Source organism: Fusarium keratoplasticum, chromosome 2 (genome assembly GCF_025433545.1).
Source record: "Fusarium keratoplasticum isolate Fu6.1 chromosome 2, whole genome shotgun sequence".
Lineage (NCBI taxonomy): Eukaryota > Fungi > Ascomycota > Sordariomycetes > Hypocreales > Nectriaceae > Fusarium > Fusarium keratoplasticum.
The window spans coordinates 533,610-559,521 of NC_070530.1; the positions used below are offsets into that span (position 1 = coordinate 533,610).

Genomic DNA, 25,912 nt, shown 5'->3' on the forward strand with positions numbered 1-25,912 from the left:
TCATACTCAACCGGAGAAGCGACGACACGCAGCTAACGAGCCCCCTGATAAGCATACAGGAAGAAACACTCAACAGCTACCTAAAACACATAAGCGTTATTACCAATACCCTCAAGAACATGCTCGAGCTCGCCAGCGAAACCGACTGCGGCGTCCCGTTTCGCTTCTCGGAGGAGCAGACCGTGTTCCTAACCAACCTCTTTGGCGTCTCCCGCCAGACTCCAGACAGTACCGTCCAGACCTTGTTTCCAGACACGATGAGAAGCCTCTTCTCGCAGAAGCTCTTCGGTGACCCATTCGAATCGCCACTCCTCTCAGCGTTGGCCCTCTTGTCAGTGGTATGAGCCACGCGCCTACCCTGCGGGCACGATTGTTGTTAGACCAAGCCGAACGCATCTTGGTTTGCTTGGGAGTTGTGATTCTTGTGGATGTTGTGGCTCCATAGCTCGAATGGCAGAGAATAGACATGACGGCTGTAGTGAATTTGAACAAATGTTTGTTTTGAGTCCGGCGCTCGACGAGGCCTTGTTAACCATTCAAGGAATAAACATTTGGGATCCTTGTATATTCGGACATGCTATCAGCCATCTACGCCACGATCCTCCCCCCTTCCCTCCCAAAGCCCTCACTCTCCAACACCAACGGCCCCCCACCAGGGCCGCTCGCATCCAGGCTCACAGTCACGGCCTTCCTCTCGCCGACAGCACGCACTGACTCGCCTAGGTTCCGCAAGTCCACCTCGCACCCCTGCGGCTGGTTGTCCTGCACCTCCTTGACCTCACGGATCTCCACACTGGGGTACGGCAGCCAGCCTTCGCGCAAGGGGATCATGATGAGCGGGATCTTGGCTTCCGTTTCGGCCGTCGACGATAGAGGTTCGCTGGATGACCCGGGGATGACAAAGTGGCCCTTGCGACGGCCTCCGAGGAGCCAAGTGTCGCCTGGTGCAACCACCTCATAGCTGTACTCAATGTCCCTGGTGTGTTGTAGGTCCGTGTCCCATACTTGTGTCCACCTGAGGAGAAGCGTCGCAGGGAGCATCTGGTTGACTGCCACGGTCGGAATTGCTCCAGGCTGCTGGTCTAGGAGTTCGGTCACTGGCGTCTGAAGCTGGATATCGGCTGTGTGTAGGATAGGAAGTGAAGGGATCTCGACTGGGATGAGGATGGTGCAAGGATCCTCTGGCTGTTCTGTAGGGATCAATACTTTAGGGTGAGACTTTTGCCAACCTTTGAGCAGAGCTGTAATACTCTCAGAGGCATCCTCTTGTGACCCTGGTACCTTTCCAATGCCAGCAAACGACTTTTCCCATGGTACATCGGCCAAGAAGTGGGTAGACACTGCCCTTAGCAAAGCTGCTCTCTCCAGGTCTTGCGTCTGTAGCGCCTTTGTCTCCTTGACAACCGCTGTCGTGATGGCCCTCGCAAATGGCTTGAGCGGAGTCTTGTCAAGAGTCTCGAGTATGGATCCCACAATCACCTGCTCAATCTCGGTCTGAAGCACAGTGTAGTAGAGTTTGAGGTACATGACCTTTGCAGCTCGCTTTCCCGGTCTGGCGCCAGCCTTTCTCTTTATCCGGTATAAGAGAGTGGCTGGTTGTTTAGAGAAGATCATGGTTGTGCCAGCGGGCGGAACTCCAAATTCTGACTCAAACAGGTCTGATGGGATCAGTTCGCTCTTGTGTAGCCGCAACGGGCTGTGGCTCGCTGTAGAGACGTTGAAGCGTGAATAAAGTGCTTCATGCTTGAACACATCTTGGACATTGACGCCCAATGCCAAAGAGATGGGAACCACCATCGACTTGGCAAAGTGGTACTTTTCGCCGGACTCAAGAGTATACCACACATCGACCTTGGCAGATACGTCGCCAATATCTTGCTCGACCGAGTACGGGAATCGTAGAGTAAATGGAGTCTCGGCGGCAACCTCGTCAAAGAAGAAGACACCACCTGACTCGGGCTTCTTTGCAAATTCGACCGTTGATCCGACCACCTTGGCTTCAATCGTCAATAGACGGAGACCTCCTGTTGCCGGCTTCACCCGTATCTCGCAATTCTTCAGAGTGTTCCAACCCGGATCAAGGACGAGGTCCATGGTGTTGTTCTTGTCTAGAGCAGTATGCTTGGTTGCGGAAAGCTGGACGTCCAGCGCGCCAGACCGGTGGAAGAGCACGACATCGGGATGTTTGAAGATATTAGTCGTTGATGGTGGCGAATGGTTGATGTCGCGTTCGAAGTGAAGGAAGAGGTTGCTTGAGGAGAGCCCGAGATGGTCGACCTTGTACTTTCCGGGGATAACAGACTGGTCCTATTAGCTTCGTCTTGAAAACGTCCAGATAAACTCACAGTGCAGTCCACTTTGATACTGTTCATGCCCGGGTTCAGCACAGTGTCCTCCTTTCTTGAGAACCTTAGTTCCTTGGCAGGCCCATTCTCGCTTGACGACACTCGGACAGCCACGGCATCCAGCTTGATCTCGTCAGGTAGTAGACTCCAGAGGTTGATTGTGAGACAGCACTTGTCTTCATCCTCAAAATACTCTGGGGCACCTGCTAGTTCGATATCCGTGAAAAAGTTTGACAGATGCACCTTGACTTGAGAAGACAAAGACGAAGCAAGGTCAAACAGATTGCCCACAATGCCCTTCATCGAGGTCGCATCTGCAGGATCAGGCTTTCCAAGAGTCGAAACTCTCTTTGAACGTTGTTCAAGTCTCTCCTTCTCGGCCGCACACGACTTGGTAAGAAGCTTGAGGGCGACACGCACGTAGTCGTCCTGTGACTTCATTTCGCGAAGACAGTGCAAGTACATGACAAGCATGGATAGCTCGAGTGAGCTCCATCCGCTTTCACCAAAGAATGGTGTCGCTCGGTAAAAGTAGGAGGCAGCGGCGGCGTATTCTTTGAGGAAGAACTTGAGCACAGCAAGATCTGCCATGTTGGCTTGCACAGCGTGATCATGGTTCGCTACTGTGTAATGTCGGAGCGCCTTGTCTGTGAGTATCTCGTAGAGTCGGTAGAAGTTATCCGAGTTGTCCAGCGCGGTTTGGAGTAGGTGGCTGTCAACACCAACTGTCAAAGGGTCGGCATCTTCGGGTCCAGATGCCTCAGAGGTAGCTCCATCAGAAGCAGGAGCCTTGTCATCAAGACTGATGTCTTCAAAGTCGGCCTCTGCTTCTGCAATGATGGGCGCCTCGTCCCAACCGTCACTCCAACCGCGCTTTTTACCTAGACCATCGAGGATGCTCCTGGATAGCATGTAAAGCTCGGCGCGCCTAGCAGCCAAGTCCTCGAGGCCAGCCTTGAGAAAATGGGCATCCTTGTCATTGTTGGTTTTCGGCATGCCGGGCCCAGGGAATATGCCAGGACTTGGCAAAGGTTGTGAAAGTTGCGGACCTGTCTGAACATGGAGGGAGGAAGTTCGTGCAGGATGCATCATCGTCTTGGGTTCAGGGATAGATGCTTTCTGCTCGAGACTCTCCGGAGGGGCGAGTGTTGATGGGGGAATCGGAAGAGCCTTTGACGATGTCTGGGCGAGGATCTGCTGCGCAACGGAAAAGGCGAACGAAGCGACAATGTTGTCCATGACTTCGGACAGATGAGGATTCGTGAGAAGACTGTCCTTGTCATCTGCCTCATCTGTCGTTAGGGCAGTAAGGATATCTCGACGCATAACCTGAGACACTGCTGGGATGAACTGTAGAGTTCTCCGACAAATCTCGGCCAGCATAGACAAGTTCTCCGCCTCCTCGGTCTGTTTAGGTGGAGGTGCAAGAGGCGCAACACCATGCAGGACAGAGTCTTGCTGCTCCTTGAGCTTGGCCAGCAACTCCTCCCGGGATGACCAAGCATTGCCGAGTCGCAACAGCAGAGCCATCTGTCGAGCAAATATGTAGCACCGGAAGTCAAAGACGGAAACGTTGTTAGCCAGAATCATATCCCGATAGGCCTTTTTCGTTGCGCTGATGGGGATCTCGTCGAATTGTTCCTTGATCGGCTCGTTTGACTGGAGGTCAACGGCTTCCTCGTCCTCCACGTTCCCACTGACACTGGCGAGAGCGGCTGTTACAGACTTCTTCAGTTCCTCTGTGTAGTTGAGCATGGCACCGCCATGTCGCTCGGGAGACCCTTGATCAGCTTGCTCGTGGATGACAGAGTCAAGCCCAACGCTGAGTTCATCGTATCCGACCAATGCGTCCTCAACGAGACCGACACTTTCAAAGCCTCTTGCTAAACCTTCTTTGAGAATGAAAAAGGTGCAAAAGTTCCATCCCGGAAGACTTCGCTGTCCATCCTTTTCTTTAATGTCCTCCTCATACTGAGTTACTCGCATGTCAAATGACATCAAGATGAGAGTCTTGAACTTTCCAATCAACTCATTCCAGGCATTTTCGGCATCGTGCTCGTTCTCTGAGTACCCTGTTGGTACAGCTGGGACAACTCTTGGTAGCTGGTCGTATGGGAGGTCGTTGATGCCGATCCTGATTTGCGCAACTCGATCGAAAGGGGTCTTTGGGGTGCTAAAGTCTGCTCGCATCTTTTCTAGGAGAGGAGTCGAACCGGTGCGCCATCGTGAGGTCGCCTTTTCCGCAGCTCCCTCCGATCGACCGCTGGTCCTTGGTTGTGTCGCGGCAACGGTGTTGGGAATGACCACATGCACGATAAGCCATTCGAAGGCATCGTGCTTCTCCTGCTTGCTGCTTTTCTTAGAGTTGCTTGAAGACGGTGTATGTGTCTTGATCCACTCTCTGACTTCTGATCGGACAGAACTCTTGTAAGAATCGTTATCGTCGCATCTCACGAGGAGCACCTTGAGATAGGGCGTGCGGCGTAGGCCGGGAATCTGGTGTCGTCGCTGGCTGCCAATAGTCCTCGAGGGTATTGATGCAGTATCTCCTTGCTCAGTGGAGGCCGAGCGACCACCGAAAGTCTGCGTCTGGAAGCCATCATCGATCGTGCTGCCTGAGCGTCGAAGGGGATGCGGCGTTGTTGCTGATGCGGGGTCGATGCCTCCCTGAACGAGCTCAACGTGGAGGCTATCAATGGACCGCAAAGGTCCGGCATGCGATTGCCAGTTGAGATTGTATAGAGGAAGTCGGGGAACTAGCCCAGGGGCGAGGAGCTTGTAGACATCGTGAGGATCGAAGTACTCGACTTGCGACAAGACGTCATGTTAGCTGAGGCTGAGGGCAGGGGATGATTCAGTGGGGATTAGAAAGTTCAAGTCGCACCAGTCACTTTTGACGTCGAGAATGGCTGTTCCATGGCAAACAGCTCGGTTCCGCTCTTGTCATTGTTCTTCGTCCACGTATCTTGGGATGGATCGTCAGTGTTGAATCGCTAACCTGTCCCGAACAGCTCCACGAGACCCCTGTTTCCCGTTCGGGCAGTGAGCTCACCGCCATGCGCCGGAAGTGGGTTTCTCCGGGTTCAGGGCGGTGAGATAATGATGCTCCATCATTGGCTGATTTTCATGACGCCACTAAAGGTTCCTGGCGGGGTGGCGGCAGAATTCTTGGAGGGGCAACAATTCAAGCATTGGGTCTCAACGCGTTGAGCAACTCCAACATCAATTCATCTTGAACTTTTTCTCTCAGATCGATATTTCTTGCAGAGAAGTTCCAAAATGTCTACTCTTCAGGCTGTCAAGTACACCCGCGGCAAGCTCGAAGTTCTCGACCAACTCCGCCTCCCCCACGAATTCCACTACGATGAGGTCTCTAACAGGACTGAGGCATTCGACAGCATTTATACTATGCGAGTTCGTGGCGCCCCGGCCATCGCCATTGTCGCTGCTCTGGGTCTTGCAGTAGAGCTTCACAATGGAAGCTGCACAGCTTCATCCGCCGAAGAGGCCATCGGCCAGATTGAAGAAGCTCTCGATTACCTCAAGGAGAGCCGACCCACGGCCGTGGACCTGACCAATGCTATTAACCAGCTCAAGGCCAGGATACGGGAAGTTGGAAGCACCGCGACCAAGGAGGCCGTCATTTCTGCATTTATCGAGGAAGCAGAGAAGATCTTTGAGAAGGACCTCAAGACCAACCTGTCGATTGGCGACTTTGGTGCCGAGTGGCTGCGTGCCCAAGTCGGCGCTTCCCCCGAACAGCAGATCTCGGTCCTCACCCACTGCAACACTGGATCGCTCGCCACCTCCGGCCACGGCACTGCTCTCGGAATTATCCGAACGCTTCAAGCCAAGAAGCTCCTCCAGCACGCCTTCTGCACCGAGACTCGTCCCTACAACCAAGGAAGTCGACTTACCGCCTTTGAGCTGGTCTTTGAAGGTATTCCCAGCACCCTGATCACCGACTCCATGGCTGCATCTCTTTTCCGTACCCGAAAGCAAGAGAAGAACATTGCTGCCGTTATTGTTGGAGCCGACCGAGTTGTGCGCAACGGCGACACCGCCAACAAGATTGGCACATACCAACTGGCTGTTCTGGCCAAGCACCACGGAGTCAAGTTCATCGTCGCGGCACCCACGACCAGCATTGATCTTGAGACGGAGACGGGCGATGGCATCAAGATCGAGGAGAGAAAGAAGGAGGAGCTCACGCAGGTCACCGGAGCTGTGATCAAGCCTGATGGTAGCGTGGACGAGAGCTCCAAGGTGCGGGTGGCTACCGCCGACCAGAGGATCAACGTGTGGAACCCTGCTTTTGATGTTACTCCCGCCGAGTTTATCGACGCCGTGGTCACTGAGAAGGGCGCTATTGAGAAGGGACCCGATGGCAAGTTTGACTTTAGCCAGATCCTGCCAGAGCGCTGGGCCAAGATCACTGGTGCTTAAACACCACTTATTCATGACATGACTTTTCTTTGAGTATATAGAACGGAGGCATCATATCCAACATAGACTAGAGCGGGTGGAATTGGGTTCCTTTGGGCAGACGGTTTATTGCTTCAACGCATGGAGGATCAGCTTTTGGAAATCCTCTACAGCCGTCTCAAGATCAGCAACGGTCACGTTTTCTTGCGCGCCATGTGCCACCAGAATGTTTCCTGGGCCATACAAATACCTCGTTTGATCGCCCTTGAGATTGGGGATGTCGGTTCCGTAGTTGACGACGATGGTCTCGAAATCTGGGGAGTGTCAGTAATTGTTGGATGAGTGGTGTAGGAGACGTACCCTCGACATCACAGTTGGCCTTGACGGGACCGTATCCGTGGCTGCAGTCAAAGGTAAAGGCATCCTTGTCGATCTCGTCAAAGATGGCCTGAATCTTGTCATGGACGATCTGATGTCCGTCTTCCTGCTCTCCACTGGCGACTCGTACACCAAGTCCAACAACAGCCTGCTCAGGAATAACATTGGCTGCCACTCCTCCGTGGAAGCTACCAATGTTGACAGTCGTGTTTCCAAACAATTCACTGGTACCGAGGTCCGTATCGAGGATCTTGGCAAAGGCACGGATCATGAGCTCGTTGGCTGACTTGCCGAGCCATGGGTAGCCACTGTGTCCTGGGAAGCCCTTGGTGATGACATCACAGAATAGAGCGCCCTTGTGTCCACAGGCGAGCTTGTTCTCGGTTGGTTCTCCAAAGATGACGGCGTCGAGGTTGTAGGGAAGCTCCTTGCTGGCGAGAGCATCGCTGAAACCTCGCATGCCGTCGCCGGTCTTTTCCTCGCCGACGACAAAGAGGAGGAGCAGCTTGCTGGCATCAACCTTGCCCGCCTTGAATAGCTCCTCAACAGCGGTGATCTGTGCCGCGACGCTGCCCTTGGCGTCGACACTTCCTCGACCAGAGATTCTCGTCTCCTTTGTAATCTCGCCCTCTTCGATTCCGTACGGGATATGAGGCGGGACGACGTCAATGTGGCTGCTTATAGCCACCTTGGGATCAAAGTTGTCGCTCGGTCGCCATGCCAGCACGTTGAACCGATCCTTGCCAGGAGGTGTGTTTTCAAAAGGGCGGATCTTTTGGCGCGTCGTGGAGTAGCCCTTTCCAGCTAGATAAGACTCGAGCCACACGCCGACATCGTGTTCAGTCCCAGAAATGGACGAGATCTCAATCAGGGACTTGTGCAAGCTCAGAAGCTCCGATCGGTACGTGGGGGCATCGCTCGAGAGGGGAGCTTGGGTGGATGCGCCGAGGGGCTGCTGCTGGCCAGAGCAGAGCGCGAGAGATGCCGAGGCGAGGACACCGACGAGCGAAGTGACGCGCATCTTGAAAACGTGTCGTGGTGTTGTGATTGAGAGATAATTCGAGGGTTAAACTGCGAGGTTGGGTTTCAGTACCTACCTAGACGGGAGCTACAGCGGAGCTCGGCCTAGCTTTACCGAATGACGCAAGTGGCCCGGTCCCGATGTCGGGACGATCCTCATTACCCGCGCACCCTGATAGATAATCTAGATAATCTCGAGGTGTCTACATTGTGTGGGGGTACTCTTGGCAATTGATGATAAGGCATTGATCTGAAGCTGTTGATGCTGATTGCTGGTTTGTTGCTTAATTTATGAGTAAGACGAAGCTATAGGCGCTTAAAGTCGGCTTTAATAAGCAAACCAAGCACTTGGCGTTAGAGATGCTGTTCGGCCAATCCGATGACACGATGAATTCAATAGCAATATGCATGGGACAGCGAATACTACTAATCCCATAGCTCTGCCGTTCTTTCACATAGTGCTAGTTACAATTGACAACGAAAATGCTTTGAACGGTAGAGTAAACACATCAAGTTAAGTAGCGATACTAAATTCTACCTCCAACACAATCAAGACAAGTCTTCAACAGCCACCTTAAGCAATCCAGAACCAAATCTTTTGCCAGAGATTCTTGGGCACTGGGCGTTCATCCAAGGCTGCCAGTTCTTCCATCTCCTTGACGCCGGTGACGACATCCACCTCCTCCACCGGATAGGCAAACCGCCAAGACCTGCTATATATCTTGTGACCAATGTACAGAGCAAGGAAGATGGGCAGAGTGATGTATGCAGCAAGGAAGTCAGATGCGTTAAAGTTGCCAGGGAAGAAGACTTGGAATCCGTTGGTAAGGGTGAGAAGGATGAGTAGGACCAACATGAAATATGTTGCATATGGCTGCAGGTTTGTCTTGTAAGGCAGCGTGTGCATAAGGCCTTGGACCTCTAGCGCCTTGCGGAAACGGATAAATGTGATCATGATGAGAATCCAAGCAATGAAGCCGCTGATGGTTGTAAGGTTCATGAACCAAGTAAACACCTTGGCACCGCTGTTGTTGACATTCAAGAAGCTTAGAATACCGATGGACCAGGTGCACAGGATGGCAACCCAAGGAACACCCCTTCTGTTGGTGTGCCTGAGGAAACGAGGGGCTTGGCCGTTGACCGCGAGACTGTACAGAACACGACTTCCTGCGTATAGCAGGGCATTTCCAGCAGACCAGGCCGAGGTCAAGATGGCAGCGTTAATGATGTGGTTCAAAACTCCAATGCCGGCGTTTTGGATTCCGATGACCCAGGGGGATGAGTTTGCGTTGGACTCTGGGTTGAGAAGGTTGGGATCGTTGGACGGGGTGATGATGCCGATCATCAGCGATCCCAGGCCGTAGAAGATTGCAAGACGATAGACGAAGCGGCCTGCTGCCTTGGGAATGTTTCGACGAGGTGCAATGGTTTCACCTGCGGCCACGGCGATCAGTTCGGGTGAGGTGATGTAGGCGAAACCGGCTCGGATGATGCCCGTCCAGAAAGCCAGGAAGCGACCCGTGTTCTTGTTGCTGTGGACCAAGTACGTCTTGACAGCACCAGGGTTGTTCCAGTATCTAAAGCCAATCCGGTCACCGTTGGGGGCTCCGCCAAGCATAATGACCAGACCAGTAAGAATCAGACCGACAATGGTGATGAGCTTGATACTGGCAAACCAAAACTCGGTTTCTCCAAAGAAGGAAACGGCAATAATGTTGAGGCCGAGAATGACGACAAGGTAGATGGTCAGCCAGACAGCAGAATGGACGTTCGTATTCCAATAGTCAAAGAGGATGGCCACAGCTGAGGCCTCGGCGCCGATGAGCAACGCATAAGCCATCCAGTAGTTCCAACCAGCAGCGAAGCCCAAGCTCGGGCAGACGAAGCGATCGATAAAGTACGGGACCGTGACACCTTTGACGGGTAGGAGGGTGGCCATCTCTGCTAGGTTGTTCATGATGTTCCATACAATGAGCATCATGACGATGTAGCCAAAGAAGAGAGGCAGGGGTCCGACGATGGAAAGGGTTACACCAGAACCAACAAAAAGACCAGTTCCGATACTATAAATTCAAGTTAAACATGTTTCTTGGCATAGGTTGTTCAGGGGTACTTACGCTCCACCAAGAGCGAGGAACTGAATATGTCGACTCTTGAGTCCACGTTCAAGTTGATCATGTTGGTAGACGAGATCAGAAGTTCCTTCGGCGATGGCTCGGAAGTTGACATCCTGGGGGACATCCCCCTGTCCCTTTGTTTCAATGTCCTTCTCCATGACTTGATGAGTGCTGGCCGAATTCCGGAAGAATGACTTGAATAACTTGAAAACCGCTGCTCAAGCCCTTGCAAAGACAAAGCTGAGTGTGTTCCATCTCATCCAGCGGTGCAACGTCGCAGTATTTATAGATAACATCATGTTGTCCTTTTTGGGGTTCCATTGGTTATGACTCGAGTCAAACCAGGGTGTTGGAACTCACCTCGCATTCTGACATGCCTGCTCTCACCATGTGGACCGCTGAGGCTGATTGACGTGAACTGTTGCTCTACCCCAGATTCCAAAGAAGCGTCGGGACGCCATCCCGTCATGTCGGGAGCGACCCCATGATGTCGGGAGGTCCACCCGGACTTATACGAGCTACGCTCCTAACAGATATGGAAAAGGCAACCAAGATAAAGGATGTACGGCCATAGCGCTGATTGGCATCTCCCCTTCTGATATCCTCGGCCAGCTGCCAATGTGGAGCCACGTGGGTCGAGATAGTTGCAGTCTCCTTTGACCAGGTAATCCCGGGATCGCTTACCGTTTCCCCTTGGAGTAGTGGCAGGGCGTAATGCGGGGTGACAAAGACCGGCCTGGGTTCACCGCACGATGGGCAAGGGTCATTCTTATCTCACACCTCGGATGCTACGGGGGAGGAACTCCTGGTTGTGGCGGATGGTGGTAGCCGGCTATTTGAGCTGAAGGGTCGGGTTGCGGCACCGACGAACTATCAAGACAGCGAGTTTGACCCGAGGCCGAGGTTGATTAACCTTGTGATGATTGTTTGCTGCGAGTAGCGCAAGGTTCTTACAAAGGACGATGCAGATCCACGTGGTCACGGGCAGCTGAGAAAGCTTGGCCCAGGGCTCCGAGGCCACCTATCCCTACGAGTGCCCAGGCTACATTATCTCAAGTTCTGTATTTATCAACTCGACAAGCCTTGGAACGTCTCACGAGACCGGAGAGCAATATCTTTTCAAGATCGGTGCTGTCTCACATGGAGTATCAACTCATCACCCAAATCGGTAATGATGTTAGCCTCATTATCCAACTGTTCAGACTATGAAAACTAACAGCTGGTGTCTGCAACCTAATTGAAACTTGGAAAGGCAGAGTTCTTGATGAATCTGCGGCCAAGACACAGAATACGGCAGTTGAGCTTGGCGCCAACCGGAATCTCTTGACAGTTACCGGAATCGCCTGCCGGTTCCAGAGGATGTGTTATCCGGAGATGTCACGTGGCGCCCAAGTCTATATACTTTGGCATTTCCCGTTTTTAGAATTGTCAATGACTGGGATTTTCTCGATCATATCTTGCAAATCACAAACAGCTTGTTGGGTTTGAAAAGAGACCAGTGTGCTTTGTATCGTTGTGCCATCTTTCAGCCCTTTTTCTGCTCCACTTTGACTCGGTTCCCTTACCCCTCTGTAGATAGAGGGCGCTTGGTTTGAGTATACATAACTGCACCGGTATCAGAAGACGGTTTTCTGGACGATCTAGTTCGAAATAGTGACACTATTGGAGTCGCTTTAACTCGTGACACACTCCTTGATATTGCAGTGAGTCTCTTTTTCCTGACTGACTACGCAACACAAGAGAGCTAACGTTGATATCAGGAACGGCTCTGTAATCTTCCGTCCGACCATAGGCCCTGCGCGCAAACTTGTCCCAATCTTTGACGATTTGAAATCAAATACGACGCAATGGGGTCTCTAGACGAGTTCACATTTTCCGGAACCGCCTACGTCCAGGGCAAGGCCACAGGAAGGCTCCTCGCCAGCAACCTCGAACTCAGCTTCTGGGGAGGTGTCGACCCGCACAAGAGCGAGATCATCGACCGCCACCATCCCTTGAGCGGGCAACGTCTTCAAAACTCGATCCTCGCTATTCCAGGAGGCCGAGGCTCCTGTACTGGCAGCGGCATTGTGCTGGAGCTTCTGCTTAACGGAAAGGCACCCGAGGCGATGATTTTTGAACGACGCGAGGATATCCTCACTTTGGGGGTTATGATTTCGGAAGAAGTCTTTCAAAAATCAATTCCAGTTTTGGTCTTGAAAAAGGAGGACTTTCGGGAGCTTTTAAAGTTCAATGGTCGCGATATCTACGTTGACGGTGGTCATGTTTCTACCAAGGAGCTGCCAAGACAACTAGCATGCTCTTCGAATGATGTCGAAGAGGATGCTCTAGATCTTGGAACCACGCCTACTTTGGAGGGTGTCAAACTTTCCAGCCTTGATGAGGCATTCCTCAAGGGCGACTATGGAGAGGCATCACGTGTGGCAATTCGCATAGTACTGCGTATGGCCCATGTACTCGGCGCTACCGAGTTGATGGATGTGACACAAGTCCATGTCGACGGGTGTGTTTATACTGGTCCTGCGACTCTGGCTCTGGCAGAGAGACTCAGGGACTGGGGAGGTGAGGTCCGAGTCCCCACGTCCCTCAACTCCATCTCAGTCGATCAAAAACGATGGCGTGCCTTGGGTATCGATACGACGTTTGGTGAAGCCGCTGATAGGCTTGGGAAGGCCTATACGGATATGGGAGCACGTCCGACCTTTACCTGCGCACCATACCAGCTCGAAACCGCTCCCAAGTTAGGTGACCAGGTGGCGTGGGCAGAGTCAAATGCCGTTGTGTATGCCAACAGCGTGCTTGGGGCAAGGACCATGAAGTATCCCGACTTTCTCGACATATCCATCGCCTTGACGGGGAGAGCACCTAAAGGAGGCCCTCATATCGATGCCAACCGACTAGCCTCGGTCTGTATCAAGATCTCGGGGTTCGAGTTCAGTAAAGCGGTCGACGATTCGTTTCCACCCTTGCTTGGCTACTACGTGGGGTCCTTATCAACGAGCCAGATCCCAGTGGTTGTGGGACTCGAGTCTTTTGATCTTTCCAAGGACGATTTAAAGGCATTCGGGGCTGCTTTTGCTACAGTTTCCAGTGCACCGATGTTTCACATCGTTGGGGTGACGCCAGAAGCTACCACACTCGAGGCTGTGGTCACCCCTGATTTCACGTCCGTCGAAGTCAACTTTACGGAACTGATGGCGTGCTGGGAAAAGTTGAATAGCGCCCCGAGACATCAGCCTATTGACCTGGTATCTCTTGGAAACCCGCACTTTTCCCTCTCCGAGATACGAAAGCTAGCAACTCTGTGCCGAGGTAGGGAGAAGTCGGCGAGCGTTGCCATGATCGTAACCTGCAGTCGCGCAACATACGGTCTTGCCGGCCAAGCAGGCCTAATAGACGAGCTGGAACGATTTGGAGTGCAGATCCTTACTGATACATGCTGGTGCATGATCACCGAGCCAGCGATACCACCGGCTGCAAAGACCATCATGACAAACTCTGGAAAGTATGCTCACTATGGGCCAGGACTGACGGGAAGGGGCATGTACTTTGGGAGCTTGGCTGGCTGTGTGGAAGCAGCTTGCTGTGGTCGTTATGATGCTGAGATGCCATCGTGGCTTGTGAGTGCACTTGCTTAAGATAGAACTGCCACTCGATAATTGACAAATCGTGTCAAAACCTATCGGCGTGCTCTGTATCATGAGTTCTTTTATGTTACCAAATGGTTAGAACCCGTAGATAACTGATAAGTAACCAGTTCCATGGATCATACGGCAAAGGCCAGCCCATGGTGTGATAGCGGACATGACCCCTGGAGATATCTCTCTCAGTCTTGGCAAATAGATAACGAGACTGCTGATCGTGGCTAAATCCCAAAACTGGCTGATGTCTTACCCTGGATCTAGAGAGAAGCATCACTTAGCTCGTCTACTTACAAGATAGCTAAGACCAACATTATCGGCCCCGAGTCATTCAGTTGTGGGGCCGTATCGGAGGTCGGCAGGCGGACCCGACGCCGGCCGATGAAGGCGGACAACCGGATGCTAAGCTGCGAAAGGGAAGGCGCTAAGATTTGAGAGTGAAAGGAGAATAGCCAGCGACGGGAAGACGACAAGAGATTGGGGGTCGTTGATATAGGTATATATAGGGAGAAATATGTAATACTTGATATCATGTACTTCATCAATACTTCATCAACACTCAATCCATCCGCCCCGGGATTTTACTGATCCTCGCTGGTGACGGCGATCATTTCCATCCTAGAGCAGCCGCTGAAACTGGCGAGATCAGCCTCGCTACCTACGCGCCAGAAAACGCCACATTCGAAGCTGGTGCTGCCACGCGCTCCCTGGAACGTCAAGGGACAAGTGCCGTCGCTCTCCTGCCTCACAGTGACGACCAGCTTCTGCAGGTCGCCAGAGAGGGGCTTGAAGGCTGGGATGGCGTCGTAGCTTCCAGCGTTGGGGTTGGACACGGCAAATTGGCCCGCCAGTGCTTGGTTCTTGGCCGTAAGGGTGCCGTCATCCGCCAGGGTGAAGAGAAGCATGGGCCCAGCTTTGTCGATGCCAGTATAGCTCATGTAGCTGGCGTCGTAAAGCTTGTTACCCTTATACTTACCACTGGCGGCGACAATGGTAAATGTAGGGGAGAGCGCAGTGTGAGTAGAGGTGTAGGTGGTTGACCTCTCAACGATCGTCTCAGTGTAGACAGTGGCCACAAGCTGGGTGCTAGTCTTGGTGTCGGTGGCTGTGGCCTTCTCAGTAGCAGTAGCCTTTTCAGTCGAGGGGACCTAGGAGCGTGAGTTAGTGACAGTCTTGTCATCGGGGTGAGACGGGAGCTTACCGTGGTGATGGCAGTGGCCGTCTTGGTGCGCAGGGTAGTGGTTGAAGTGGTGGTCCGGGTTGGAACACTCAAGCAGTTGCAAGCGTATGAGACGGCCGCAGGGTCAACGTAGTTGGCAAAGCATTTCGGCTTAGGGATGAGGCCGCGCTTCTCTTCGCCCAAGGGATCGATGCCGTGGTCCTCCAACCACGTGGGATCATTCTCGTAGCCGGTCGGGCTGGCTGCGCGCCTCGCCTTACGGGTGACGGGGTTTGCACAAGCAGTGATGGTTGTGGTTGTGACGGCAGAGATGACTGAGGTGCTCGTAGTCTTGGTCGAGAGTGTGCTAGGCTCGATGACGGTTATAGTCATGGTCGAGTCGGTGACTGTTTTCGTCGAATCGATGACGGTGGTTACGCCTGACGTGACGGTGTTGGTGTTGGTGATAACCCTGAAAGATGTAAGAGTCTGCCAGAGAAGAAAATAGGGTAGAGAGGCAATCATACTTGGTATAGGCAGTCACCGTTGCCGCCTTTGTCACGACAGGGATGCTCAGATAGGAAGAGCAAAATGACGAGGCGGGCAGCTGTTGACGAGCCACAGTAACCAAAGTCTTGACGACGGTACATAGCAGACCAGGAGGTCCGCTAGGAGGCTTTCCCTTCACACAGCCCTTGAGGGTATCATAGTACTGGTTAGAGGACGAGCACTTTGCGGGAGGCGGCAGATCCTTGCAACCCTTGGCAGTATCCCAATACTGGTTGTTGGGGCAGAGGCCAGAAGCGGGCAGCTTGGGGGTAGAAAAAGCCGAGGCAGAACCTGCGAGGCCCAGAGCGAGCCCGGCCACGGTATTGAAGTGCATGATTAGGAGAATTGAAGACGTCCGAGGTAGCCGGGTTGATGAAATCTCTTGAAGCGAGGCATACGGACTTATATACACTCACTTGGCGGTCTCGCCCATCCGCCAAGACCCATCCCCTCGCCTAAATAAAGAATCCAGGTCCACGTTGCAAGCTGAACTCTTAGGGCCGTGAATATTGAAGCTGAAGGCGACGCACGGCAATAGTATCTGGGGTTATGGGGTCGATGCAGTGGGACCTTGCCGATACCCCTGCCAATTTGAGGGTCTGGACTCTACCTATGTGCTGTAACCCAAGAGCCGTTTTTCATCGCACCGCCTTGTCTTTTCGTTCCTTCATCATTAACTCTGAAGTATATTGGATAAATCATGATATCATTACCCCAGACTCGTGTTCCAACAATGGCTTCAAGAGACCGAAGTGTCGTCAAAAAGAGCAGTGGGAGTGGCGGCGCCTGGTCCAGCTCCAGCCGAAAAACAAGAGGTTCTAGACTCGATCCATGCGTGGAGATTGGTGACCTGCGCAACTCTATCGATTTCTCTTGCGCGCCAGCAGTCAATAGCTTCAATAGTCCAACGGCCCTGCCGGCCAAGTAAGAAGACTAGCAGTCACACCAACAAGTAAAAGTCAGCCCACGCAGCCCTTCCCGTGACCGCCAGATTCATGCGAGAACAAGTCTCGGACTGGTGTGCTCTAAAACTCCGATAGATACGTGGCGTAAATAACCTTAACTTGTGTAAGCGTGAGTCGTGATGCGACGCGGTGGCTGGCTGGCTCGGACCCTTCAAGCGTAGGTGGGCCGAGGTTTGGGAAGTTCGGCGAGGACGGACACGTTTGGGGGCTTTGGGTCGCCGGAAAACGGATGCCAAACTACGCAAGGAAGAGGGTCTAGGTTATTGTCGTTCTAGATGAGAGCATTCGGTCAAGACATGGGAGTGTGACAAGAGCCCGAGCATGATGCAGTCTTGGGGGCTTTATACGTGAAGTGAGCGTCGCAATAATGAACGAAATATAAGGGCTGAAGCTATCGCTTAATGACTAGCAAAATTAAATTAAGAGTTGATCAATCAAGATCAGAATTAGATACATCAGAGTCGTTCATACAACTCCCTCGTAAGATCATCACGCGAGTAATCAGGACATCTACTCAATGAGGACCTGCTTCTCCTTCTTCAAGCTCTCAACAAAGCTGATGGACACATTGAGAGTCTGAGCGACGACATCAGGAGGAGTCAGGGCGAGCCACTGAGTCAAGGAAATGTCGGCGACGCGCTCCGACTTGTAGACTTCAATCCAGATGAGGTCCTCGTCCTCGGAAGTGTTTTCGATGTAGTGTCTATAAGTGTCAGTAGATGCTTCGCTATCAGACTTTGGGGCACTCACCCAGAGTTATCGGGGAAAGCAGCAGTGTCACCAGCAGAAAAGTCAAAGGTGCGGGCAGCAGCATTGCCGATGAAAACAGTCGCCTTGGCCTTGCCCTGGTGAAAGTACAGCCACTCCTCAGCCTATCACACGTTAGTCACACATTCCCAAACACAATCAAGTCCACATACATTAGGATGCCAGTGAAGCTCTCGCAGACCACCAGGCTTGAGCGTAACAAAAGTAGCAGCAAGCGTCTTGCTAGCCGGGAAGTTTGTCGAGTCAATCTTCCAGAACTTGCCGCCCGTACCGCCAATCTTTTCCGGCTCGTGCTGGAACGTGCGGTAGACGAAGGAGCTGTTGCCCGTGAGCTCCCCCGCGGGTCCGTCGGTGACGTTCTTCTTGCTGACCTCGGCGGGGAGGATGTAGGGGTTCGGGTTGGTGACGTTCTCAAAGACGGAGGGGTCGACGCCAAAGTTCTTGGCGAGGATGTCTTTGGGGGTGTGGTTGATCCAGTCGTCGACCATGAATGTTGTGCTGTGACTTGTTAGGAGCCATTGGTGTTAAGAGCAAGTGGTCGACTTACCCAATCTTGTCAAAGTCGGCGTCGTCAAAGACTAGGAGGTACTCGTTCTCATCGGCAAGACCCTGGATGGTATGGGCAGCTCCCTTAGGGAAGTACCAGATATCACCATAGTTGAGGACCTCTTCTTGGTATCGGCCATTCTCATCAACGGCAGAAACAAGAACAGAGCCCTCATAGACAATACCCCATTCAGCCTGTTCGTGTTAGTTCACCATCGAAGCTCGGCAGGACTTGAGAGGAACATACAACACGGTGCCAGTGGAGCTCACGAATGGCGCCCTTGACCAGGTGCTGCTGGGCACCAGAGATGTCATGGCTAGAGGGAAGATCCTGGATGACTTGCTCACGAACCCAACCACCCTTTAGAAGACGAGTCTTGGAATCGGAGAAGCTCCACTTGAGGTTGGGAACAACGCCGTTGTCCGTAGACTGACGACCGAGGTTGTCGGGATTCTGGAGATCAAGCTCCTTGTTAGTGCCACCTATTATTGTGTAAGTAGCGATGAGAGAATCGGGGGGCAAAGCATACCGACGATGATGCTGCCCTTGCCCTTGCCGTCATACGGCTGACCTTTGGGAAAGCCAGGATCACCGGATGATGGAGCTGCTGCAGCAAACTGCGCTCCGTAGCACAAAGCTAGGGCAGAGGAGATGAGAGATGCACCCTTCATCTTGATGACAATTGAAGAGAGTAAAAGAAAGACTGAGCTGTGAAGGAATGGGTATCTTGACGAGGAAGTGATGCAGACACTAGGAAGTGCCACACGAGATGTCTTATACTCTTCCATCTACTCTAAGATCCAATCACCGCGATCAATGCGCTGGAAATTGTCAACAACTCGCACCCTCAATCCCGACATTTCTCACTGCCGACGTCACTTACACGACGCGGGATGAACAACACCTGCCGTCTCTCAAAAGGTCAATGATCGCCAATGTCGTATGAAACTATCGATTAAAAAGTTCACATCGAATGGCGCCTAACAATTGCGCCTTTTCCACCAAATTACCTACCACACCCGCCATGTCGTGCTCGTGAGTGCAACCATCACGACGAAGCCGTCTCCCGGCGCAGGAGCCTTCCGAGCGTGCGGAATGACAGGATCTGCGAAATCACTGCCAAGAAGGATACAAGCGCGCTTATTTTCTGGTTCACCTGCTAAATGAGACGATCTCTTTTTGTCTTAAACAGGTCCTTTTACGTGTCGGTGTTAATGTGAATCCGGGGTTGTCGACATTCAAGTGCGGATAACGTGATTGATCTGCGATGCTAGCTGAGGCTCAAGACGGGGCGGACGAATCAGAGGCTTGCGCTGTGCAATCACGTATAAGCATACATTCAAGGTAATGAATATCGTCTCCTGTATCTTCGGCATCAACGGCTTGTTCCTGTTGATCAGCTTGGCTTGGTTGAAGTGTGAGTTTACATGGCTGAGCTGAGGGGTGAAGACTTGGTTGACTTGGACCTTTGAATCAACTGTCCAGGGCTACCCCATTGAATGCGAGTCGCCTACTTGACAGCAGGCCCGTGTGATAGAAACTTGGATCGGCAAGCTCAGACCGTAAAACCCCCCACGATACACCCATCGCGGCATCAACCATCACCCGCGCCGCGTCGGTCCATCGGCGTGGATCCCGGTATGCCAGCTCACAAGGGATGGAAGTCGCAATCGCGCCTAACAAGGCGTTTCTCCCCAGAGTCAAAGCTACAGCGAAGATCCCCCACGCATCGAGCAAAGGCAAGGATGTTAGGGTGCCAAGCTACCTCCCGAAGGGGCCGTCTTGGCTGTGACCCCTGGTCGGTCTGTTCAACTACCGGTCTCTCGGAAGGACGGGAGGTCGCTGGTGGCATAAGGCTGATTGCCTATGAGCTGAGAGTGTGTAGCTCAAATGCCGACCTGACTTCTCATGGTCAATACGCGCCGAAAGTGATGTCATCCGTTAGAGCTGTTGATCCAAATATCCACGACAACTCAATGACACGCAACGGTGCACACGTTGTTGCCGTTAACCTTAACATTCACTCGTGTTGGCTCGAGCTAGACAAGACAAGCGTGTCTACCGTATGCTTGTCTCAGCTTGCCTTTTCTGTCCGGTTCATGCACGTCCAGGGGATAGTTGCACTCTGAACAAGGCAACTGAGCAGCGTGGCAGGCCCAGTCTGGCGGGCATCAAGGTCTCTCAACGAATGACTGCTCGCATCAGCTGCCGGTACGTCACATCACCGAGAGTCCGACGCAGCTGCTTTCTAGTCACTTTGCAGATCATGACCGACAATGATCGGATGCCTGGTGTCTCTCGCCATGACACCATTCAGACTAGACGGCATTCAGGAAGAGAGCAGCAACAGCGAGGCTGTAGCTTCGGAAATTGTGATAGCCGTGAGATGAAAAGGACATCATGAGGTTGAATTGTGTCTTTGTGAGGCTTGATGATACAATTCTTGATGAGCGGTTGGTGTTGAGGACTAGGAGATGGCATCAAGGACGAACCGGCAGTTCACCAAGTATATAATGCTTCTAAAACTCCCTCAAACTTTCTCATCACTCCAGCTCACATCATCAACTTGCTCACATCCTCATCACAGAGTGAAAACAGCAACTGGAACTTCTTTGACCATGCCCTCTCTCATCTCCCTCACGACCCTCCTGGGGGCCCTGACCTCTCAGGTCTCGGCCTCTCCCGCCAACCTCGACAAGAGGCTAGGTCTCAGTCTTCCTCCCCTGATCCCTAAGATCCCGGGTGTCACTGAGCCTTTGGCCGATAACGCCCCTCCTCTGCCCATTCTGCAGGTTCCCACGCCTCCTTTGGACAGCCCCCCTTTCAAGGTGTCCAACATCAAGCCCAAGAAGATTGGATACTTTTGGACTGGTGCTGGTGACAACAAGCATGCCGATTTCCTCGTCACTGCCAGTTTGGACGATGTGAGTATTCTTCCACGCAACCTTGGTTGCAGTATTAACAAGACTTAGGACACTTTCGGTGAGATCATCTACATCACCGATGTCCCCAGCAGTGGCAACTCTCCTCACCATCTTGGAACATCTCTGGATGGCAAGACCCTGGTGGGTGGTGGTCTCCTGTCTCTCCTAAAGACTCAGGACACCGCCTATTACTTTGACACCACGGACCCCTACCACCCCAAGTTCGACCACAGCAACCGAGGTATTCTCAGCTCCATCGTCGACGAGATCCGAGCCAAGCCTGATGGGTACGTCTTGATTTCTTTCTCTCAACCTCTCTGCTAACAACACCAGTGGCTTCTTTATTACTTACATGGGCAGTGCCGTCGGCACTACCCCTGGTCGACTTGTTGAGACCGATGCCGGTGGCAACATCATCCACGAGTGGCCCGAGGATGTCAAGGGCACCCTCAACATTCTCGGCGAGCAGTTCTCGCCCCACGGTCTCAGCGTCGACTTTGAGAAGAGGATTATTCTTACCTCTGACTTTGTCGTTCCCATCACCATTCTGAAGCCCACTCTTGGTATCAAGAAGGCCGATACTCTACGCCTGTGGGACCTCGACACTCGCACCATCATCTCTACCATCACCATCCCCAAGGTGAGTATCCTCTGATGCAACAAAAACGCAGTATCTAATCAATCACAGGGCCAAGGTATCCAGGACGTCAAGTTCATTCCCGGTAACAAGGAGAGTGCTGCTATCGCTACGTAAGTCACTCGAACACCTCATCTCATCCGCTTCTAACACTCCACAGTGCCGTCGGCCCCGGCCAAGCCTGGATCATCTACCCCTTCCGCAAGGACAAGAACGGCAACCAGGGCGTCGCCGAGCTCCTCTACGACTTTGGTGACAAGGCCAAGGACAACCTCGCCATCTACTCTGACATCTCGGATGACGGAAAGCTCGCCTACTTCACCTTCACCCTCGGCAACCACGTTGCTGCTCTCGACATTTCCGACCTCAACAACGTCAAGCGTCTGGATGACCCCGATGAGGACCAGCCCATCATCGGACCCCACTACGTCAAGATCTCTCCCGACAAGAAGAACCTCCTCGTCACTGGCTACTTTGTGCAGGGTGGAGATGTAAGCATCAATGACTCCAGTAACCTGACACCGCTAACATTTACAGATCTCCATTGTCAACACCCCCGGTGACTACAAGGGCCACTGGATCGACATCAACGATGATGGCTCTCTCAGCTTCAACCGCACCATTGACTTTGAGGACATCTTCACCAAGACCCGCGGTGGTGCCCGACCTCACAGTGTTGTCATCTTTGACCTCACTGACCCCAAGAACCCCAAGTACTACTAAGAGATCACGGGTGCGAGGCCTTGGCGAACGCGCAGCTGTTAATGATAGGAGTAATGACGGGCGAGTGCTCTTCTAGGGTACATGGATTGATGGATTAACTCTTCTTGGTGCCTCTATGAGGTGGTTTATTTGGTGGATTGCTCTACCAGTACTTACTTTGGACGTCTTATTGCCTAACTTAATCTGATAATGCAACAATCAGTTTTTCACAGAAACATCCTTCAAGCTCAATTGTGATTACTTGATGGCACTTAACCATCCCTTTCTGACAAGCCTCGGCGAGATTGTGAATTTCTGACAAGCCTCCTGTGTTTACAGCTTTATATCAAGTAAGACGTCTAGTATATTATACCCCTTTCCCCGTAAGCACTTTCATTTCCAATTCCTTTGTCATTTTTTTCCCTTCCCGATTTCCTCTCGAACCTCGTTTCACTGTTCTTTGCCTTTACGTTCCTGGTGGGCTTCTTGCTGGGGGCTTCCACATTGGAGGACCAAGCTACTCCACCATCAGAACCCGTCACCGAAGAGAACACTTACACAAATAGTACTTCTTTGCTCAAAGAGCCTCCTTCGAGGGCATGAAAGTGAAGTGTAGTTAGGGGAAATGAAAAGTCCCGTATCCCCATCTTTACAGAGCAGTGACAAAGAACAGAAGAGGAAATGGAGAACGAAAGAGGAAAGTATTGGACCCATCAGATCCACTTTTCGCCAAGTGGGCCCAGCAATTGGTCAAATCCTCCCCCGAAACCTTGCCCCTGCGTGGAAATGCCACATATTTCTCAATTTCATTCCTCCAGTCATCAATCAGCTCGGCTTCGTGGTCTAGTGGTATGATTCGTGCTTTGGGAATTTCTCAGCTGCACGAGGCCCCGGGTTCAAACCCCGGCGGAGCCCATTCTTTTGTTTTTTTGAGCTCGGAAGTGATGAACAACCTTTTTGCGTTTGTGGAAAGGTTCTTTTGACTCTGGGACAGGGAGGACGTTTGCCCAGGTTCCCTGGCGATGAATGAGCCTCGAGATGCTCTCTAGGCAAAAAATGGGGGTTGGGAAATGTCTGTGAGAGGTGGCACGCCAGTGCTCTCTTCATGGCAACATTAGAGTCTTTTTGGCCCTTTTTACCATTAGGCAGCTCACTTGGGATTGTTTTATGATCAATTCTGTACAGAGTAGACCGTGTTTATTCAGCATTCTTTGGGGGAGGACAGCTTTACGGGATGAGCAACTGGCTGGGTGTTGTGATCCGCTGTGTTGAACAAAGCACCTCCATCCCCACTATGACCATCCAGTCTATTCCTGCAAACCATCTGACGCGTTTACTTTATGTGTTTTTTAGGGAAAATTATAACCGTTGTATTTTTTATGAATTTTGGGCATAAAAGTCGCCAGCCTGGAAGTGTTGCAAACTGTGTTATTCCCACCCCGATCGTCACTCTCAACCTGGCTCTTATTCTGGCAACAACAGCTGGCCTCGAGACACCGGCGCCGCCTGTCCAGACAACAACACAGAAGAAATACCATCGCCGCTCTCATTCAGCACAATATCCACAATAATCTTGCTGTCCCGCCCAATCTCAGACCCCTGGTCCAGGTAGAATCTGAACGCCTTGTTCGCGCCTCCTTCTTGAAGAGCGAGATACGCCGTTAGCGAGCAGGAACCGCTGCCACAGGCGGGATCTTCGAGGTTGATGGCAATCATGCGCACGCGAAGATCGTATACCCTGCGGTCCTCTTCGTCGCGTGTTCCTAGGACGCGGTAGTACATGGTGCCGACAAAGGATGGAGACCACTCGCTGTCCAGAGGAACGTCGGGGCATGGGCCGGGGAGCACGCCGGCAAAGTTGTCGGGGTGGTCTGTAAAGTCTACCAAGACGTAGGTGACGCCCTTGACGATTGACGAAATCGGGTAAGAATCCTTCAAAGTGTCGGCTGCAGCAGCCAAGCTACCCTGCGTGTCGAGAATAGCCTTCTTTGAGGCCTTTACCTCGTGAATGTGCACGTTATGCGGGATCTGAGCAGCCACCGTCTCGGCCTTGACATCATACTTGAGAGTCACGATACCAGCATTCGTCTGCACATCAATCGCCTCCTTCTCTAACGGCTTTGCATTCGGACCCGACAGCAGCTGGCGGAACAGGACGTGTCCACCGCCAATGACGGGGTGCCCCGCAAACTCCATCTCGTTGACGGGAGTAAAGATGCGGATCTGGGGCGTCCCGGACTCGGGCTGGCGAAGAAAGATGGTCTCGGAAAAGTTGAATTCGCGAGCGACTCTTTGCATCTGCGTGGCCGAGAGGTCTACATTGTTGATGTCGACGACGGCGAGCTGGTTGCCGGTGTACCTCTTGTTGGTGAAGACATCGACAGTCACTGCGCGGTTAGCATACGCGACAGCGGTTTTAAGTAGATGTGCCTACCGTATGAGGTCTCTGAAGCAGACATGGTGGCTATTTGATGGTAAATGTTGGTGTTGGTGGAATCAAGGTAGAGCTCAACAGTGGGACGAGGCCACTTCTTAACACGTCAAGATCAAGTCATGGCCACTTGCACACACTTTATTCTTGCGACCTCGGCCGTCTGTAGGCTTGACTGACTCACCTGATGGCAGGGGAATCTTGCCTATTGCATCCTGAGATATCGCGTCGACACCCTTTGATGTGGATCTTCAAACGTATGTTGGCCAATGAATGGAGCAATATCCCCTTGAAAAGGCGAAATCGACCAATTCTTCGGGCGTAAATGACAACCAGAGGTTTGTCAGCGAGTTTCGGCGTCTAGATCTAGGGTAGTTTCGGCCGAATACCTAGGGAGGACTAAAATATCCTTCGTCAACGATCCAAATGGTGGTATTATTTCGCTCTGGGAGCGTAATTATTTTCGGATCGTCTTTATCATTTGTTAGTATTGGAACTTACGCTGTCTCTACGTTTTTGTCCCTACGAGTTGGGTGTACAAGTTCAAATGAAGCTGGTAAACCACTGTTCCTTCATGCTACCTAGCCAGCGTTTAGTTTCGTAGTGACGTGTCTTGCTGTAAACTTATCTGATGGAGGAAGCAGTAATAAAACACACCAGTCACTAAAAGTCTTCGCATCATTATGATAATCCCAATTTAAGCATGCTGAAGATTTGGCATAAACATGATTGCCGGTCTCTGGGGGTCACATGACCAGCAGAAACGCGCGAGATTTTCACGCGTCTTATCTCGGACTCTCTCGAGGTCAACCAGCTGAGCAAGCAAAACATGTTACGCATGACTTTGCTGCTGTGCGTTGTCTAAAAATAAAATCTGATATTTCTAAGAAGAGAGTATCGTGCGTCGTCTGGCTCAACACCATGAACCTTATCACCAACCCGCACAGAACCAGCAGAGGATTGGCGAGAACGGCAAAAAGAAACTCCGGTACAGGGAATCGAACCCTGGGCTCCGCGGTACTAATCCCTCAGGTTATGAGAGCGCGAAATGTTAGCCACTACACCATACCGGATGTTGAGGCTTGTTGGGAACCAGTGGAGATATTGGAACCCTAGTCTCCTCCACTCAACCCCGGATCCAACCGAGGCGTTGTGCTCCTCTCTGGCAGAGGACTGGCGGACCAAGGTTGGGTAAATGGACTCTTCTTCCTGATCCCACATTTCGCGGCATTCATAAAGGCAGTGCTTATACAGGGACTTGTTCCTTCGATGGAAGCGTGCTTCAAGACTCATGATTGCCCATC

The 25,912-nt window shown here is 52.2% G+C and overlaps 8 protein-coding genes and 1 pseudogene across 9 annotated transcripts, besides 1 other annotated feature; 3 read left to right on the top strand and 6 right to left on the bottom strand.

Annotated features, from left to right (window-relative positions):
- Positions 1 to 588: 588 nt before the first annotated feature.
- NCS57_00206900 lies at positions 589 to 5,320 on the bottom strand (annotated as a pseudogene). Its single transcript has 3 exons — positions 5,230 to 5,320; positions 2,346 to 5,152; positions 589 to 2,301 (listed from the first exon to the last, which is right to left on the bottom strand).
- Positions 589 to 5,320: a sequence feature.
- A 265-nt stretch (positions 5,321 to 5,585) lies between these two features.
- Positions 5,586 to 6,791, top strand: NCS57_00207000 (Methylthioribose-1-phosphate isomerase; the record flags this gene model as incomplete). The annotated part of the gene is made up of 1 exon (XM_053052108.1): positions 5,586 to 6,791. The coding sequence occupies exon 1, from the start codon at positions 5,625 to 5,627 to the stop codon at positions 6,789 to 6,791; it is 1,167 nt and encodes a 388-aa protein (XP_052917354.1). The 5' UTR covers positions 5,586 to 5,624.
- A 105-nt stretch (positions 6,792 to 6,896) lies between these two features.
- NCS57_00207100 (M20-dimer domain-containing protein) lies at positions 6,897 to 8,187 on the bottom strand (the record flags this gene model as incomplete). The annotated part of the gene is made up of 2 exons (XM_053052109.1): positions 7,131 to 8,187; positions 6,897 to 7,084 (listed from the first exon to the last, which is right to left on the bottom strand). The coding sequence occupies exons 1-2, from the start codon at positions 8,167 to 8,169 to the stop codon at positions 6,897 to 6,899; spliced, it is 1,227 nt and encodes a 408-aa protein (XP_052917355.1). The 5' UTR covers positions 8,170 to 8,187.
- A 555-nt stretch (positions 8,188 to 8,742) lies between these two features.
- NCS57_00207200 (AA-permease domain-containing protein) lies at positions 8,743 to 10,443 on the bottom strand (the record flags this gene model as incomplete). The annotated part of the gene is made up of 2 exons (XM_053052110.1): positions 8,743 to 10,231; positions 10,286 to 10,443. 2 exons carry the CDS (start codon positions 10,441 to 10,443, stop codon positions 8,743 to 8,745), a joined length of 1,647 nt encoding a protein of 548 aa, XP_052917356.1.
- A 1,689-nt stretch (positions 10,444 to 12,132) lies between these two features.
- NCS57_00207300 (uncharacterized protein) lies at positions 12,133 to 13,923 on the top strand (the record flags this gene model as incomplete). Its single annotated transcript, XM_053052111.1, has 1 exon — positions 12,133 to 13,923. One exon carries the CDS (start codon positions 12,133 to 12,135, stop codon positions 13,921 to 13,923), a length of 1,791 nt encoding a protein of 596 aa, XP_052917357.1.
- A 584-nt stretch (positions 13,924 to 14,507) lies between these two features.
- NCS57_00207400 (uncharacterized protein) lies at positions 14,508 to 15,968 on the bottom strand (the record flags this gene model as incomplete). Its single annotated transcript, XM_053052112.1, has 3 exons — positions 14,508 to 15,074; positions 15,128 to 15,557; positions 15,613 to 15,968. 3 exons carry the CDS (start codon positions 15,966 to 15,968, stop codon positions 14,508 to 14,510), a joined length of 1,353 nt encoding a protein of 450 aa, XP_052917358.1.
- Positions 15,969 to 17,109: 1,141 nt separating this feature from the next.
- On the bottom strand, positions 17,110 to 18,585 carry NCS57_00207500 (putative oxalate decarboxylase; the record flags this gene model as incomplete). The annotated part of the gene is made up of 6 exons (XM_053052113.1): positions 17,110 to 17,302; positions 17,350 to 17,471; positions 17,520 to 17,865; positions 17,915 to 18,108; positions 18,161 to 18,396; positions 18,444 to 18,585. 6 exons carry the CDS (start codon positions 18,583 to 18,585, stop codon positions 17,110 to 17,112), a joined length of 1,233 nt encoding a protein of 410 aa, XP_052917359.1.
- Positions 18,586 to 20,532: 1,947 nt separating this feature from the next.
- Positions 20,533 to 22,198, top strand: NCS57_00207600 (uncharacterized protein; the record flags this gene model as incomplete). The annotated part of the gene is made up of 6 exons (XM_053052114.1): positions 20,533 to 20,838; positions 20,887 to 21,125; positions 21,172 to 21,478; positions 21,527 to 21,588; positions 21,636 to 21,966; positions 22,013 to 22,198. 6 exons carry the CDS (start codon positions 20,533 to 20,535, stop codon positions 22,196 to 22,198), a joined length of 1,431 nt encoding a protein of 476 aa, XP_052917360.1.
- Positions 22,199 to 23,641: 1,443 nt separating this feature from the next.
- On the bottom strand, positions 23,642 to 24,636 carry NCS57_00207700 (uncharacterized protein; the record flags this gene model as incomplete). Its single annotated transcript, XM_053052115.1, has 2 exons — positions 23,642 to 24,564; positions 24,612 to 24,636. The coding sequence occupies 2 exons, from the start codon at positions 24,634 to 24,636 to the stop codon at positions 23,642 to 23,644; spliced, it is 948 nt and encodes a 315-aa protein (XP_052917361.1).
- Positions 24,637 to 25,912: the final 1,276 nt, after the last annotated feature.